At 42.3% G+C, this 17,341-nt stretch overlaps 2 protein-coding genes across 2 annotated transcripts; one reads left to right on the forward strand and one right to left on the reverse strand.

Moving 5' to 3' along the window:
• The first annotated feature begins 2,648 nt into the window (after positions 1–2,648).
• On the forward strand, positions 2,649–3,962 carry ATP5MK (ATP synthase membrane subunit k). The gene is made up of 3 exons (XM_061458852.1): positions 2,649–2,799; positions 2,887–2,982; positions 3,886–3,962. Exons 1-2 carry the CDS (start codon positions 2,713–2,715, stop codon positions 2,977–2,979), a joined length of 180 nt encoding a protein of 59 aa, XP_061314836.1. The 5' UTR covers positions 2,649–2,712; the 3' UTR covers positions 2,980–2,982; positions 3,886–3,962.
• Positions 3,963–6,157: 2,195 nt separating this feature from the next.
• TAF5 (TATA-box binding protein associated factor 5) lies at positions 6,158–17,252 on the reverse strand. Its single transcript, XM_061458844.1, has 11 exons — positions 16,689–17,252; positions 15,215–15,455; positions 13,908–14,223; positions 13,100–13,263; positions 12,506–12,641; positions 11,845–11,965; positions 10,799–10,928; positions 9,555–9,719; positions 8,515–8,692; positions 8,185–8,362; positions 6,158–7,103 (listed from the first exon to the last, which is right to left on the reverse strand). The coding sequence occupies exons 1-11, from the start codon at positions 17,200–17,202 to the stop codon at positions 6,886–6,888; spliced, it is 2,361 nt and encodes a 786-aa protein (XP_061314828.1). The 5' UTR covers positions 17,203–17,252; the 3' UTR covers positions 6,158–6,885.
• Between the last annotated feature and the right edge of the window lie 89 nt (positions 17,253–17,341).

A 17,341-nucleotide genomic window follows, 5' to 3' on the forward strand; every position in this document is an offset into this window, starting at 1 on the left:
ATATATATATATATATATATATATATATAAGAAAATCTATAGCATATATTTTATATGGAGAGAGCTATAGAGTAGCTCTATTACATACATATAACAGAATCACAGAATTGACTAGGTTGGAAAAAACCTTTAAGATCATCAAATCCAACCTTTACCCCTGGAATGCCTAGACTCCACCATGTCACTAAAACAGATGTTCACCCTTACTACACTTCCATGAATAAACAACACCTCACTCACTAGGTCAAGATCCACATGCTATGCATTACTTTAGTCAACAGCAACTCTGAAGAACCCTGCACTGAAACAGGACGTTGTCAGATTTAAAGCAGTCTCCCAGGCACAGAGACCTCATTTAAACGAGAAAGCACACGTAACACTGAAGCTCACGGAGGCACACTTCAGCAGAGGGCTCGCTAAGCCACAGAGACCCCTTCCGCCGCCGGTACCCGAGCCACGCCGCGCAGTGGGAGCGGGCAGGGCAGGGCTGGAGCTCTGCCCGCAGGGGCCTGGCCTCACCTCCGCGGCCGCCGCCGCTCCGTCCCCGCAGCGCCTCGCTGGCCGCCGCCGGCAGGCCGCGACTGAGAGCCACACGCGGCAGCACGGCCAGCCGCCGGAAGCAGTACCTAGGGCAGGAGGCAAAGGTCAGGCGGAAGCTGCGAACCACTCCTCAGCCAACCAGGAGGAGGGGGCGGAGACAACCCTCACACTGGGGAGAGGGCAGCCAATCAGCGCGGCTTGCGGTGGCTGCGCGCGGCGCTCTACGGCCGCCATTTTGTGGGAGGGCGCTGAGGAAGGGCAGAGCGGGGCGGCAGCGGTGGGACAGCGGCAGCGGCTGAGGTACGGCGAGGAGCCGTGGGGAGCGAGCCTGACTCCGCAGACACCTGCCCGTGCACCCCTCTTATAGGGCTGTGCCGCCGGGCGGGAGGGTGGCTCTCCGTGGCTGCGGGCTGCGCCCGTGCCCGTGCCCGTGCCCGTGCCCGTGCCCGTGCCCGTGCCCGTGCCCGTGCCCATGGGCCCCCACGGGCCCCCGCGACCTTCAGCCTCTGCGTCCCTTCCCCTGGCCTGAGGGAGCTGAGGGGAGGGAGCGCCCGGGTCGCGGCTGTCTGAGCCAGCGAGATGGGCCTGGCTGCTGTGCGGGGCTGCAGCGAGTGCGGCAGCCGGTGGCGCCCGGTGTCAGGGCAGCAAGGGGGAGCGGCCCGGGAATGGCAAGGGCACCGGCCTGTTCTGATAAAGAAAAGCTGTATAGTAGTGTTTGGGCTCTGAGCCGGCCTCGGAAAGACGCAGTGACTCCAGGGTTTTCTGTCGGTCAGGCGTAAGAAAAGGTGACCTTGACTTTCCAAGTCACATACGGCTAATACTTACGGAGTTTGTTTCATTGAGATTTTTAGCTGTTAGTCCACTTGCAGGCATGCTTACCTGATTATGCACCAGAGATACATTACTGGATTGGGTTTGCTTAAGAGCTATGTTAATTAGCATAGTACCTGCTGTAGCAATGTCTTGTGTCCCTCTTCTGCGATACCAGTGGCTAGAGCATCTGCCTGGTTTGATTGGCAACCATATGATATGTGTGCTTGTTTTGGGGTGCATTACAAAACAATATGTTTGTCCTAACCATCAATCCCTCTTAAACGTAAGAAAAATGTATCTTTAAACATTAAAAAGAAAATCACTTTTATTCTAAGTCTGACAAACACTGGAACAGTTTTCCCGGGGAGTTGTGAAGTCTCCATCTGTGAAGGTATTAAAGACCTGACTGGATGCGTTCCCCTGATTTGGGCAGGTTGGGGTTGGACTGTGCCATCTCTGCAGTGCCAACCTGAACCATTTGGTGAATCTGGAAGTACGCTACTGTAGCCACACCATGCTTTTATGTTACTGAACATCTTAGATGTGAAACTTTAGTCCAGACACAGACAAAATATAAGTGTGCCCTCATGTACTTAGTGTTTTTGTTGTCCTGTGAAAGCACTTCTGAGGCTGGCTCTAATAACTTGCTGATCTAGCTGAAAAATAACTGGAGAGGAAAAAAAAGTATATTTTTATCTAGATCTGTGAACACTAGGGTTAGAAAGTAAGATGCAATAGAGATATACAGCTGAGAGCAACAACATTACATTACCAACACTTGCACTTTAATATGGTATGGATGTTGTAAAGCATCATTTTGAATAACAAAACAGAGTAGTGGTCTACTCTGAATGTTGTCACTGAGTTTTTGAGTATCTCATTGAGCTGTTACTTAGCTGAACCAGTGAAGATTCATCTTAATTGGGTACTGCGGATTCATGAACAATTGGTAGAAACTTGCCTGTGATGAATGGTTGTGTTGGCAGGACTGGCAGGACTTTTCTTCACAAGTATTCTGAGGATTTTTCCCTTTTAGAGTCATCATCCTGATGTTTATTGGTTTTTATGCTTAAACCCATTTGAATGAACTCTGAAAATCATAAATGTTCTTCCTTTCAGAACCCCTCATTTATTTATCAGCTCTTCTGTAACCTGTTTTGTACCTTAAGATACAGTGCTCTGAAGGTGCCTGTTCCATGTGTGTATTCACTGTCTGTTGAATGTCCTGAAAGCAGATTTAATAGCTGACAGTGGCATTCCTAAATTCAGTGTCAAGGTTAGTTTGATTTTTCTGTTGATCCTGTCCAACTGACTTTCAGTTCATTAACTGTCCTGTATTGCTTGTTAGGACAAGCAGCCATGGCTGGCCATGACTCGGGATCTCAACACCAGTTCACTGGATTTGCGAAGTACTTCAATTCCTACACCATCACAGGCAGGAGGAATGTATGTGTTACGTATATTAACTGCTGTAGTCTAGGATGATGGTGTTTTCTGGATATTAGACTGAAACTAAACTTTTATCTTTTCCAGTATGTAATAGCAACATACACGGGCATTGCACTGATCGTCTTGTATTTCAAGCTTAGACCCAAAAACAAAACTCCTGCTGTGGCAGATAAGTAAATGGTAAGTGTGTTCCAGGACCAAAATGTTTCAGCACAAGGCCAAGAAGAAACAGTTACAAGGGACATGTTGCTAACAATCCAGTGTGGTTACAGAGAGAGAAACACAGGCATGGGAACTTTGTATTTATAATTTTAAACCTTAAGTAAACCATAGCATCAGTTTATTTGGGGCATTCTGAATTAAGTAGGTTGTTAAAGGGGGATGTAGTCAATATAGGGTACCAGTATTCTTTTTGTTTTGACATGGTGAATGGGACTACAGACCGCGTGCAGGGATGAAGGGTAATCAAGGAAGGAGGAATGGAAGGGTTTGCAGTTAGGCATATCAGGCTTTGCCTACAACTATTGGGTGCCTGTGGTCTGACCTTTTGCTGTAAAATAGGAATAACTGTAATAGGAAAAATGACTGCTACTGCTGAACCCAGGACACTGTTGCTTTGTATGTTATTGAAATAATAAAATAGGAGTTGAGGACTTGGTCGTATTAGAGAATTCCAAGCAGAGGTTAATGCAGTCTGTTAAACCTTTTGAACAGAATAGAGGAGCACCATGCAATGGAGCTATATATATTGCACACCTGACTGTGCAAGGCCTGTATAGAAGCGATTGCTCTTGTATAGCAACAACCAAGTGTTACAAAATTGTAGAGTTGCTTTCAAATACAAATTTCCACTGAAATGACATTTCGAAAAAAACTATGGGCTGTCCTCATAGTCTGCAAAAAGGGGTAGGAAACAAAAAGCTTGAGCATCATTGTGTGTTATAAAGGGACCTCGGTTGTTCCTGTGGATGCTGGAATTTGCCTGCTTGTAACTAAAATTGTTTGGGCTTGGGGAGAGGGGGGGCTCAGTTACTAGTACCACTGTGCAAGACTTGCTATGTTTGATCTCTCTTCTCTTGGCAGGTTGCTGGCATGTCTGAACCTCCAATCTGTATCAGTGTAATGCAAGCTGTTGTGGCTAATAAAATTGAAATGATTACTTGTTTTATTTGAAATATGAAATGGTGCAAAAAAAATGTGAACTTCTTGTTTTTCCTCTGTCAAAAAATGGCTATTTATAGCAGAGATGGAGTAACTGATCCTTGTAATTACAATCTTAACTAAACTCTTCTGTTGTTACAATACATCCTAAAGTGTTCTGAGCACCTGGAAATAACCTGGGAAAGACCATAATGCTGGCATAGAGCTTACAGTTGGTGAAAGCATCTCCACACTTCCATGTCTCAGTGGGTAATGGTGGGCTCACATGGTTTGCATTTACCTGTTTGCTCCTATTTTTTTGTACTCCAGGCTAGTAGCTTACATGGAAATCATGACTTCTTCACAATTATTAATGCAGTACAGATGACAACTTCTGTCTCAGTTGTCCATATTTTGCATAGGTCCTGTTTGGTTATCATGCAAAACCTCCCACATTAGACTGATAAATGATGGTATTTGATTTACTTGCCTTTTAGAGATAACTGCCAGAAAGAAAATGGCTTACTTTGATGATGTTAAGCTCTTGTAACCCTGCATGTTTGTAAACAGTCACTGAAGTAGTTCAGTTTTTCTTGGACATAGACTCTTAATAAACGGGGTGCTCCTACCACAGTTAAATATATGCAGTCCCCTCCCAGCCCAACACTAAAACTATTTGTTGCATTCTCCAGTGTCTTTCTGTAGCTCAGAACACAGAACCTGCCTTAGATGTCCCCTCAGTGCTGATGTATAAATGTGATTATAGTGCACCACATTTTTCAGATAGGAGCCAGCAGCAGGGTTGACACTGGGACTGCTGGTGCTAAAGAATGCAACTATACTCCCAAACTGAGGGCAGGAAGAGGTAGGCATGGTTGCTTGATAAAAAGGAGAGAGAAATTACAGGTCTCTGTGCTCTCTCACTCTAGTTTATGTATTTTTTTAAGCCATGTGTAGATTCTGGGCTTTCTGATTAAATGTAGTCATCTTCCTCTCCTGTGAGTTTTGTTTTAATAAATGGCCTTTGCTGTATGCAACCTTCCAGCTGAATACTGGTTGTTGTAACAATGTAATAGATCCAGTTAGCTACAACCTATCATCTACCCTCAGGTGATTTACCTGAAACACCTTGTCATCACCTGCTTCTGAATTACTTTGTTTCTCTTAGCAGAGTGCTCACAGATAAAAGCACTGCTCTTGCTTCCATTGCAGCCAAGAAGAAAATACTTTCTTGTAACATAAGAGACACAAACTGTGGTTTTAGTATTTATTATAGTATCAAAAGTATAAAACTGTACAAAATATAAAGGCAGAATATGGCAGTGTTGTTTTTAAGCTGTCAAAATTACATGCTTTGTTTTAGGTAACTTGATTCACCACAGTTGTACTTAAGTCCAACTGGTCGTATCGAGAGCTTGGAAATTTTGTGGGGTACCATTACACACACAAAAAAAGAGAGCATAATATTTTGATTTAACATCTTTTTCTTTTTAAAAAAACAAAACATTTCCAGGTGAGCTTCCTATTCAATTTTCCACCCTTTGCTTTGATGTGTAATGTATAATACACATTACAATACTCCAAGACTTGGAGTCAGAGAAAGGATGAAAAGGGAGGTAGTTCTCCACTTACTCTACCTAGGAAATGTCAAGTCTTGTTTTTATTTTCATTAGAGAGCCAGCAGGTTGTTCAAGTGGCACAGCCCTTACTGGAAAGTACTGAGGAACACAAAATGGGTTTCCCTCTATACAGGTTCTAAGAGAGATAAAAAACCCAACAAAACAAGCCTATAATCCCAGCAGACTATGGGCCTGTCTTTTGGTGGTGGTGGGTTTTGCTCAAAGACAAGAAGTATACTTCCCAATGTCTTGGATGTTTTAATCTTTCTTAGCAAAAAAGCACTGAGCTTTACTGGTTGTCCAGGAAGCCTTCCTGGGTTACAGTTTTTGTGGGTGGAAATTGTCACTGCAACAGATGAGCTGGCCTTTCAAAAAACAAACTGATAATACACTTCGGTCTGATTAATCCTTTTACTCTGCAATGTTTTGACTTCTTGGCTAGTTTTGCCTTTTGCAATATTAAACCTTAGGCAGAAATGATACAGGTTATTAAAGTTCTTTTAGATCCAATACAATGGAAAAGGGTTTAAGTCAACTTTTTGAATAATGGGTATTTCAGTTATGCCTCAGTCGTGTCCCCCCCTCCTTTTTCAGACAATAAAGTATGAAGGTAAATTAAGTTCACATTGCACTTCTGGTTGCTTGTCACACAGCACTGGCTACCTCTAAGAACAGAATAACAAAGTCTGTGTTTCTCGTAACTCAAAAGAGTACAGGAGTTTGAAATCCTCTCAGGACTTAGTACTCAGATGCACAAACCCCATATGCGTCATTTTACAGCAGTCCCCCACAGGACTCTGCCTGCAGGACCTACTCTTCCAATGCCCTGTTTGTTGCTAGGATACTCTCACCATACCTGCTGCCCAGCCCAGGCTCTAGCAAATTAAACTACATTCTTCGTTCCTGAAACTGAACAGTTTTCTCTTGTGTTTGAGATAGATTAAACATCTGCTAACCATAAATTAAGTGCTTTAAAAAAATCATTTGAGAACAGATAATAAGGCTGTTAAATTTCCCCAAGTTTCAGCAGAGCTCAATATCATCTCCAAGATGAGACAGCTATTTTCATATACATGTATATATATTTTTTTTTTCAAAAGCACCACAAACAATTCCTTCTTTTACAGCCACGATGTCTTGTCAATCTTCAGCATTTTCAAGGTGTAGATAAATATGAAACAGCAGAACTGAGAGATGCTGTTTGCATTAGTTCATATAGTTTTGTTCCTAGTGGAATTCACCTGTACAAGACATTCCTCCTTATCTCACATCCTGAGGTCATGAATGCAGTGACTTGGCACAGTCAGTCTTGCAGGTTTCAGATTCACTGTGAACTGTAGGCTCCTGCAGCCAGCAGCAAGTTTCTGCGTGTAAAATGGAGGTGTACAACCGGGGTTGATTTGGTCATGTATGTACCTAGTAACAAGTCCTGTGAGTTTTCAGGCAAGTTTATATGTCCAGTAGCTGTAGTAAAGTCATCGGTTTCTAAATCTTCAAATGCCTTCACAGCATCCCACAGGCGAACTGTGTTATCCATTGAACCTAAAAACAAAAATGAGCAATACTTTGAAGCCTATTGTCGTGGTTTAAACCCAGTCAGGTAATTCGTTCGCTCACTTCCCCCCCTTTCTTGCCCTCCCCCTGCTCTCAGAGGGACGGAGAGGAGAATCAAAAGAATGCAACTCCCACGGGTTGAGATAAGAACAGTTTAGTAACTAAGGTATAACACAAATCACTACTGCTACCACCAATGATAATAATGATAAAGGAAATAACAAGGGAACAGAATACAACACCTCACCACCCACTGACCGATAACTCGCCCCCCAAGCCCGACCAAGCTCCGACCGATACCTCCTCCAACCCTGCAGTCCCCCAGCCCTTCCGGCTAACTCCCAGTTACATCCTGGGCATGACGTGCTGTGGTATGGAATAGCTCTTTGGTCAGTTTGGGTCAGGTGTCCTGTCTCTGCTTCCTCCTGGCTTCCCCTCCTCCCTGGCAGAGCATGAGGCTCACAAAGTCCTTGGCCAAACCAAAACATCTCTATCAGCTCTGTTCCCGAGCCGAAAGTCAAAACACTGCACTGCACCAGCTACCAAGATATACAAAAAAAGTTAGTGGGGAGCAAGTTAACAAAAATTAAAGCTCAAAAAGCAGGTTTTCTCATAACTGTAGGCTTATGCCCTCATCCTGCAAGGAAACAGACTTTCACAAGCGTCTAACACATAAAAGTTACCAGGATTTCAGCTTTTCTGTAATCTCACCTGAGTGTCCTGGGGTTAAAGCACAAAGAACTTCTCTCTCAAAACACCTGGGTTTGGATTAGATAACCTAGCACTGAAAAAGCAGGACCCTCCTGTGTGCTAGATGCCAATTTCAGCAGATCTTTGATTCTAAGTCACATAATAACAGTTTGATATAGGGAAAACAGCAGAATTTTGCAGGGGCCATATTTCACAGTGCAGTGAAGAACTTGCCTTGTACCAGCAGTTTTAAGTTGCTGGTTTTGCTAAGCAAGTGATTCTACTTTGTCTTTCACAATTTAAGCAGCCAATTCTTCAGATGTATGGAACACAATGTATGGAACACAACAGAAACTTCACTGTTTCCAGTGAATTTTACCTGATGCTAAAATCTCTCCATCTCTACTGAATCTGAGGGCATAGACAGTGTCGGTGTGCCCTTTCAATTCTCCAACCATCAAGCCATGTCCAATATCCCACAGCAGAACTCTTCCATCTGTTGCTCCAGTAGCCAGGAATCGTCCATTAGGAGAAAATGCCAGTGAATGAATTGGTCCCTAAAACAGACATTTGAGAGGGAACAACAAGCAAGCCAATTAAATCTACCCACATTCAGTCAGTCAAGCCACAGGCATTCTGAACGCTACTCTTCAGAATCTTACCACAGAAATAAAACCACTTTCACACTGCAAGTGATAACACCCTTTACCTTATGTCCAGTGAATATTCTGACACAATTCCCACTCAAAACATCCCAGAGCCGTATAGTCCTGTCTGCTGAGCCTGTGGCAACATAATTGGAGTTTGGATGGAATCGGGTACACGTCACATCAGCAAGATGACCAGCAAATATTCGTAAAGGCTGGTAGTGATCTGTTGCCCACAGACTGAAAAGAAAAGCTTTTATTAGTAAGAACCCTCATGAAGTTCAGTATCTGCACCTCTTAGAGCGGGTCCAGAGGAGAGCCAGAAAAATCATCAGAGGGATGGAACATCTCTCCTTTGAAGACAGGCTGAGAGAGTTGGGATTGTTCAGCCTGGAGAAGAGAAGGCTCTGGGGAGACCTCATAGCAGCCTTTCAGTACTTAAAGGAGGCTTATAAAACTGATGGGGACAAACTTTTATCAGGGCCTGTTGCAATAAGACATGAAGTAATGGTTTTAAACTAAAAAAGACTTAGAATAGATATAAGGAGGAAATTTTTACAATGAGAGTGGTGAAACACTGGAACAGATCGCCCAGAGAAGTGGTAGATGACCCTTAAAACATTCAACAGGGCTCTGAGCAGCCTGGTCTAGTTGAAGATGGACCTGCCCATTGAAGGAGGTTGGACTAAAAGACCTTTACAGGTTCCTTCCAACCCAAAAAATTGAGGAATAAAAAGAAGTGGTTTCTTACTGTTCAGTTTATTGAATTAGCATGATCTGTTTTGGAAAAGTGTGCTTTTCCAAAGCATACTTCTCTAAAGGGAGAAATTAAGAATATTCTGTCAAGTTGTTAAACAAACCAGAAGAGAATACTTCTAATCAGATAGTAACACAAGAGAAATACCATCTCTTTAGTTGTCAGATAACCTGATGCATGTTGAAAAAAACAACCTACATTAAAAAATTTGTTCAGTATTTTAACTGACATGAAATAAAATGTATTTCCAGTATTAGGGACGGCTGGATTATATCAAGTAATCACTTTCAGGGTTAATTCGCCCCAAACCAACCCAGACAAGTAAAAACCCATCCATCTTCTTACCGAGCCACTCTGTCATGTCCCCCCGACACGAAGTAATAACCGTAAGGAGAGAATTGCGTATCCCATACTGGGTAGTTGTGTCCTTTATATCCCACCAAACATGTGAATGTTTGAAGACTCCATAATCTGACAGTGCCATCCTCAGAACAGGACAAGAGATAGTTCCTGTCACAGGAGAAAGTATAGCATATTACATATCAGACTTGCACACAGACTGTATAATCTTTGCAAGAATGTTGTGAGATGTCTATGTCCCCTGAGCAGCATCTGTTTAGCATATCACATATAAATCAGCATTTTGATGGGGTAAGCAACAGTAACTGATTCAAGCAGAATCCTGTCCTAGGTCCTTATGCAAAAAAGAGATACAATTGGATGTTGACCACTAATTTTGATTACACAGTAACGGTTATGGGCAAAAAAAACAAACCAAAAAACCCACACAAATAGGCAAACAAATAAAACCCCAGCACACAGAGCTGTTCTTTACTCAGGAATGCCAGGTATATGAAAAAAAATAACTAGTAAACTGCTATGCTATGTTACTGAAAAAAAAACTAAAATCTTTTAATGTCACTCCAAACAAAATTTCAGAAATCTCTCAAAGAAAATTCATATAATGCTCACATTCCCAATTCCAGATTCTATATTTACATTCCACACAAAGTTCACTTCTCAGCTGTGTTTCTGTGATGGGTGTTTCCTGACTAGACACATGCAAAAGCAAAAGTTTAGACATTTAAAACTTCCTTTCTACTGTCCAGACATTCATAATGACATAATAGTTTTAAATCTATTCTTTTAAAGATACCATTCAATAAATTTTGAAAATTATGTCTCAGTAGAATATGAGAAACTGGAAGAAGTGCAACGATGGTACTCAGTCTGGTTTTATGTTTTGCAATACTGTAAGTGAAATCACTGCTGTAGTTGCTCTTCTCTACAATTCAGTTAGTTCAAGCCCAACTTAAACAGTTTGCAAAAAAGATGGTCTATTTTGCCATCAAAGTCCTAAACCTCAAAAAAGGTGCTGGCACCCTCAGCTCCAGCTGATTTCAGCAATAGCTGACAGTGCCCAATACCTGAGCATAATGAACACTTACACTTAGAGTTTCTTACAAGCTGCATAAACAAGAATTGCTTTAACTATCTGGAGAAAGCCACATGAAGAACATGTTTGCATTCAGTATCATACAATTAAAACTCAAGATTAGCAAATTAATTAGCTCGTAAACTCCTTTTACCTATCAGGACTGAAGCTGGTGCCATAGACAGGTCCACTGTGACCATATAAAATCTTCAATTCACTTGCTGTTTTCTCATCCATGATCCTCTCCAAGACATCGTCTGATTCTTTGTCGATGAGACTAAGGTCTGCAATATAACAAAGTTCATGTATCATAGTAACTGTCAGGAGTTCAAAGATAAATGCCATGAACAGAAAACAAATAATATTCTCTCTAAAAGTACTTGGGAATTGGCAAGTTTGAAATATGCAATGGCACTTGGAAGATTTTTTACCATTGTAAAAGGTGAAAATTACATAATAATCACTCTTCCTTAAGTCTTAACTGAGCTAAAATAAATTAATCCTGACATGTTATTTTTCATAAATACATTGTTCAGCCTCCAAACACAATAACATCTTCTTTATAGAGATGCCAATTTTTCATGCCTTTCCCCAGGAAGTTAATATGCCACAGCATTCTTTACAGACATGTTTTGACAGCTGCACGCTACACACAAAGTAACTTTCAGTCTGTGAGGCTACTATTTCCTGAACATCATGACCACATCTCAGGTAAACATCTCAAGGTTAAGAAATGTCTGTGTGGTATCTAGCTTCAACCACAACATATTGTTACATAAACAGCAGAATTAAAGCAGCCTGAATTTGTGTAGGTTTTGAGCTACAGGACATTCTCCTCCATCCTTCTCAGAGTTCTCTCTTATAATTTCCTCCAGAGTACCTCTAGTCTCTCCCCTAGATCACCCTACTACACCCTGTAGTTATCATCCAGTTCAGAAGCAAGATGGCTGGTTCCAAACTGTATGCACTGACCACCTCACACCAGGTGTACACAACCAGACTTCACATTCCTTTACAAATGTTTCTAATGGTAGTATATAAGATGTGATCCAATATACCTGTGCACATACAGTTTCTTCAAAGTCAAAGCATCTAACTGCTGAAGACAACTCTCCTGACATAGATATCTTTCTCTGTTTGTGCAAAAAACAGCTGTCACAAGTAATGCGTTCTCATATTCAGTGTTATGGTCTGTCTTACCTGCTGCTGTTTTCACGCTACGTAGCTTTTTTGGAGTCACAGACCACACTCTGACAGTAGAATCAGCAAAGCCTCCTACAATCATGCTAGAGTCATCTGTAATATCCACTGCAGTCAGACCCTAAACACAAAATATCCATTTATATTGTTTGTATATTTCATGATGAATTTCAAATATTACAAAATCCTAAGTCCTAGTAAGAAAATTAACCTTACTTATTTACAAAAAATAAAAGGGGACTATTTTAGGATCGACATAAACATGTAAATTCTTGTGCCATTAAAAATAAAACTGAATGAAGCATGTATGAATGAAGCATATATGAACTGTACGAATGAAGCAGAGCTAACAGCAACAAAACAGTGCTATTATCCAGCATTCTGGTGCAAAACATCTTCTGCATGCTGCAGAATACACTCAGGGCCCACAGGAAAAACAAAAGCAGGTAAAATCAGAGCAAAACCAAGGAACATGGAAATTATATAGTTTAAGGAACCTCTAAAGAGACTTGTTAAAGTTTTGGAACATCAACTTTACAACACTTATTCCAAATACTCCAACAACCCTTGCCAAGGATGCCAAGTCTTCTTTCTTTGTTAAGAGTGGTATCTATAATTTTTATTCCCTTTTCCCAATTACCCAAACTCTTCTTTTACCAACCTGGTAAGCATTAAGGAATGTGTAGAAACAGATGGAGGGCAGACACTCTGGGCCAAGACGCACACGCCGTGCAGCTTCCTTCATGTTCATGACTTTATCTAGCTTGTCAGAGTCTTTCAGTTCAGGTAGAGGAATTCTACAAGCACACATTTTTACAAACTAAAAGCACCTTCCATATCATTAATCAAAACACAGAAAGCAAAACCCTTGCATGCAACCCTACACCTCAATATTCAAATACAAAACAAGAATTAGAATAAATGAAAGACCACGTAGATTAACTGATCAGAGAAAGAGCCGTTAGCTTTAAGACTTTCAAAAAGACAGTGGAACAAGATAAACAATTGAGTATGACCTGAAAAGATAAGTGGATAGCAGAGTAAAGTATTATCAAGGGAAATTCAGATTGCCTTGAAGAGTAAAGACAGAGGGTTATATGCTAAGCTTTCCATTACCTCCCTTAGAAGTCTTACAGCTAAAGCTGTGTAGGGCTGAAATGGCCAAATGCTAAAAATGTCATGTGAACAGCGATGTAGGTTTGGCATGACATGACTGGATTTAACAGGACTTCTCTACACATCATTCCCTTGGTACCTGTTTTGGGGAGGAGCATTAGGGTCCTGTTTTTTACTTTTTGACCCTACACTGTCTTTTTTTGGTTTTTTCTTCTTTGGCTTTCCCTCCTCATTTTCTCCTTCTTCATCTTCATCATCCAAAGGCACATCAAACTCTGGTTCCTTCAATAAGCCAAAGAAAACCTGGAAGCCAATAAAACATACGACACAAAACAGTAATTGATTTTCTTACTGAGAACTACTTTTTTTTTTTTAATGGAAAGTTTTCAATGTAATAGTCCAAGCACTTTAGAAGTGCTATGTTTAATATTAGTGTGTACATTACAGGTTAGTCCATAACAAATGTAGTACACATTCTGTTGTTTTACTCAGTGACTGATCTGGGTATCTGTAAATTCTCCCACCATCTCTTCACGCTTCCTTACAGCATAATCCCTAGTTTACATAATTTATGTATATAGTACTGTAGTACTATGCTCTCAAGATCTACACAAACATACCCTGTAGTAACAACCGACAGTAAGAATTACATCTGTTGTACAAGAGGAAGCCAAACAGTCAGGTATCCATTTTAAAACCACAGAGTAATTTATGAGTTAGTTCAAGTTTAGTTCAGTGGGCTGAATACAACATTGTCTCTCACAAGGGTTTAACAGTTTCTTCTAAGGTGACACATCTTGTTGATACTGCCAACAAGTATCTGTACAGTTCTCTTCCTTCCGTTCATGCTGTTTTTAAGATCTCAAATGACAGTTATCAGTCTGTACTATGGTAAAAACCAGGGAGAATTGTTCAATTATAAAAGTGCAACAATCTCTGCCTCCTACCTTTGCTTTATTAGCCTCTCGTTTTGCCTCCCCAGCCAAGCTTCCAACCATAGCATCTATCTGTTGTTTACTGCGAGGCATTCCATCAAAGATATCAATGTAAAGATGCTCCTGAACAATGTTCCAGATCTGATTGTTCTGCTTTTCCTGAAGATGCCTCTTCAAGAGTTGGTAAGAGTCACGGGAAATTCGCAGCACAAACTTGCTTGTTCGGAAATCCAGCATGGTCTCATTACCTTTCATATGTTCTTTTTTCGTTAAACTGGATAACACACGCAGGTCATCCTGGTAATAGCACTCCTGATCCCCATGAAATCTATAGAAACAATTTAAGATTTATTTCAGAAACATTATCTCCTAAGTGCACACTTCCTTAGATTACTTTAACATGAAACATGTATGTAAGGACCTTTTGGAAGGTACTGACTACAAGAGATTATTTTCTGCCAAAATAAATTGCATCCTGGGGAAGATAAACGAGTGATTTACTGTATACAGTAAGAGCATTTCAACAGTTAAAAAGCAAGATGAAGAAATCACACAAATGGAACCTTACAATTTCATATGTCCAAAGAGTTCTCACCTGAAGTAAACAGTTACACTGACATGTTTATTTAGAGAAATGAAACCTTAATTTGTGCCATCATAAAATACAGGTAACTTTTTATTATGCAAGACTACTTGAATGTATTTATATCTGATTCATTATATGAATATGCACATTTTACAGTGTATGTTTTTCTCACTCTCCACTTGTTATAGCTAACATATGCCTAGAGTTTTCCATTTTTACTCAAACCATGTTATAAAATAGTTGTGGCAATGAACATCTTAACTATTTACAGCACCATTTTTGCTGACCATATTGAAGAGAGACAAAGTTATCAATTCGGATTGAAATATTTCAGAATTGGTCTGAATCCAGACAACAAATTCCATTTTCTTCTCAAGTGATAAAGAAGTGAACCACAGTAAAAGCAAAAAAAAATTGTAGATTAGCCACAATTCCTTTAATCTCACTTGAAGAATTTTAATATACATGTTATGACATTAGCAATACGCATAGCGTACATTACTTTGGCATCTCAGTAAAATTTTCCAGTGCTAAAAAAATGATCCCATACTCTTTCCCTAAAGAAGTATCTCTTCATTGATACTTTTTGCAGCACAGAGCTCATCAGTTCACCATACAGATGGTTCAAAGTATGCCCATGTACAGTTCAAAAGCATGATCTTTCTGAGACAGAAGACTGGAAAAGGATTTAAGAACAGTTAGTATAATCCATGGTACTGTTACTTCAGATTACCTTTCAAAAAAAGATTTTGCTTCACTCTCATGCTGATTGTAGACCAATTCCAAGTACATGTGCACAAAGAGAGGATAAAACAGCTGAGACAATTCCGCTCGATGACAGTCCAGAGAACACTCAATGAAGTGTTTTAATCCACTGTAGTATTCCTCATACTGAGTCGGGTCTCCCTGTTGATTGTAGGCAGACAATACTGCACTCACATCTGGCTGATCTTCCACAACAACACTTCCTCCAACTGCAAAAGCATTAACATAAACAAGAGCTTGTAAAATAGCCTGAAAGAGCTAGCATGTATACAGTGGCTAACAACTCCACTTGTAAGCAGAGCAAAACATGACACTAAGTCTTGTGCTTGTTCAGCACTAAGTTTAAACAATACAAGTGAGAGGATGCTAGCACAGTCCAGCAGCCAAATCTCCCAGCACCTTCGTGCTCTCCCTGCCAACAGTTGCCTATAAGGTATTATAGTGTCTTACCCAATTAAAATCGTAAGCGTAAAGGAAGAAGCCACTAACACCACCAAAAAGGCTATAAAATCTGAAATGAGGAGTGGGATCTTTCTAAGGCTGTAAGATATACCCACTGTAACTATTCTGCTTCCAGTAAACAAGGAAATTAAGTTAATTGCGTGAATAATTCACCAAGCACACAACCATTATAGTACAGTGACTATCACTTGATAATGCTCCGAGAGCTCTGTTCTCCACAGAAGTCATTAAACATTTTCACTGTTTTGTCTTCTACACAAAAACAACCTTATCAGGTGATAGTAGGAACAAGCTGACTTTATAGGATACATTCACTGGAATTTGGACATAACAGTTTCTGAAATTTCATTATACTATTCTGTAAATGTGCCACACAGCATACCTTGATTAAAAATACTTAAGACTCCAACTATCCAAAAGACATCTCAAGTACCCACCGACTCAATCCAAAAATGTCTAAAGCCTCCTCTCCAAGTAGTCTATGACACTTTCTTCAAATCATATTCTGTACACCAGGTCTCTGTTCCCACCCCTGCAGCCACATTAGACCATCACATCTAAGTACATAGGAAACCTTCAGCTGCCTGCTGAAGATGGGATCCCCCCTCGATATAGGGCACAAAGACAAGGAGAAGCACCTCTCACTTTGGCAGTGCTCCTTGCAAATACGACAGATAACCCAGTCCTTGGTCCCTTGTTTCAGTGGGGCGTCCACAGAAGCCCCTGATCTCTTCCCGAGCCGTATGGGGAAATGATACACCCGGGGTCCCCCCAGAAAGCTGGGACAGTCTCGCTTCCCACCCAAGTGAAGGCCACCCGAAGGGAAGCACGACCTGACACTGACCCCCGTGCCCCAGCATCACGGCCAGCCTCCAAAGCTGCGAAAGACACAAAGGCCCCCGAGTCCCTGGAGGTCCGGCAGTGGGTGCGGCCCCCATACGCAGCAGCGACCCTACAGTGCCTTCAGGAGCCCCACCCACCTTTCCCTGGCGGAACGGCGGCAACCGTTGCCACCGCGGGGCTGGAGGACGCGACAGTGGCGACATTGCCTCCTGTCGCGGCAGCGGCGCTAACCCGGCTGAGCAGCGCCTCTCCGCCGATGGAATCCGCATCGCCACCCGGGACTCCCTGAAGCCCGGCGCCAGTGGGGCTGAGGACTGCGGAACCGAGGTCATCGCCGAGTAGGCGCGCTTCGCGGCGCAAGATCTCCTCGGACTCGCGGAGGTTGCTACGCCGCAGGAACTGCAGCACAGCCACGAGCGTCTGCCGGTCCAGTGTCGCCGGGGAGGCAGCCGGGCCCGGTGCGGCGGGCTTCGGGGGCGCCGCATCCCCACCGCTCCCCGCCGCCTCTCCTTCCGCCGCCGCGGCCGGGGGAGCGACGGGAACGGCGGCGGCGGCAACTGGAGGAGCACTGGGGGGTTGCGGCGGCGTCCCCGCCTCAGGATCCGGCTTTACCGCCGTCACCTCCGCCGGCTCCTCATGCAGGGCCGCCATCTTGCATCGCCCTCCATTCCCCAGTAATGGGCTGCCGCCGCCAGGCGCGGATGCTTTTGCGACAGTCAGGGCAAAGGATGAGTATTGCTGCCACTGCCTACCTAGGCGCTGGCGACTTCATTTTGCGACCTGCCAGGAG

Source organism: Pezoporus flaviventris, unplaced genomic scaffold (assembly GCF_033815535.1).
Source record: "Pezoporus flaviventris isolate CSIRO_AGI_PZ_B2104156 unplaced genomic scaffold, CSIRO_AGI_Pfla_v1 ptg000029l, whole genome shotgun sequence".
NCBI lineage: Eukaryota > Metazoa > Chordata > Aves > Psittaciformes > Psittacidae > Pezoporus > Pezoporus flaviventris.

What these genes read in the sequence shown, in the direction of transcription:
- TAF5 (XM_061458844.1), bottom strand. Translation starts at nt 17,202, where the DNA reads ATGGCGGCCCTGCATGAGGAGCCGGCGGAGGTGACGGCGGTAAAGCCG. An exon ending in CGCCGTTCCGCCAGGGAAAG is followed by an intron (nt 15,456 to 16,688) that starts GTGGGTGGGGCT and finishes ATGCTTTTGCAG; the next exon opens with TTGGAGGAAGTGTTGTTGTG. An exon ending in TGGAGAGATTTTAGCATCAG is followed by an intron (nt 7,104 to 8,184) that starts GTAAAATTCACT and finishes TTTTGTTTTTAG; the next exon opens with GTTCAATGGATAACACAGTT.
- ATP5MK (XM_061458852.1), top strand. Translation starts at nt 2,713, where the DNA reads ATGGCTGGCCATGACTCGGGATCTCAACACCAGTTCACTGGATTTGCG. An exon ending in CCATCACAGGCAGGAGGAAT is followed by an intron (nt 2,800 to 2,886) that starts GTATGTGTTACG and finishes TATCTTTTCCAG; the next exon opens with TATGTAATAGCAACATACAC.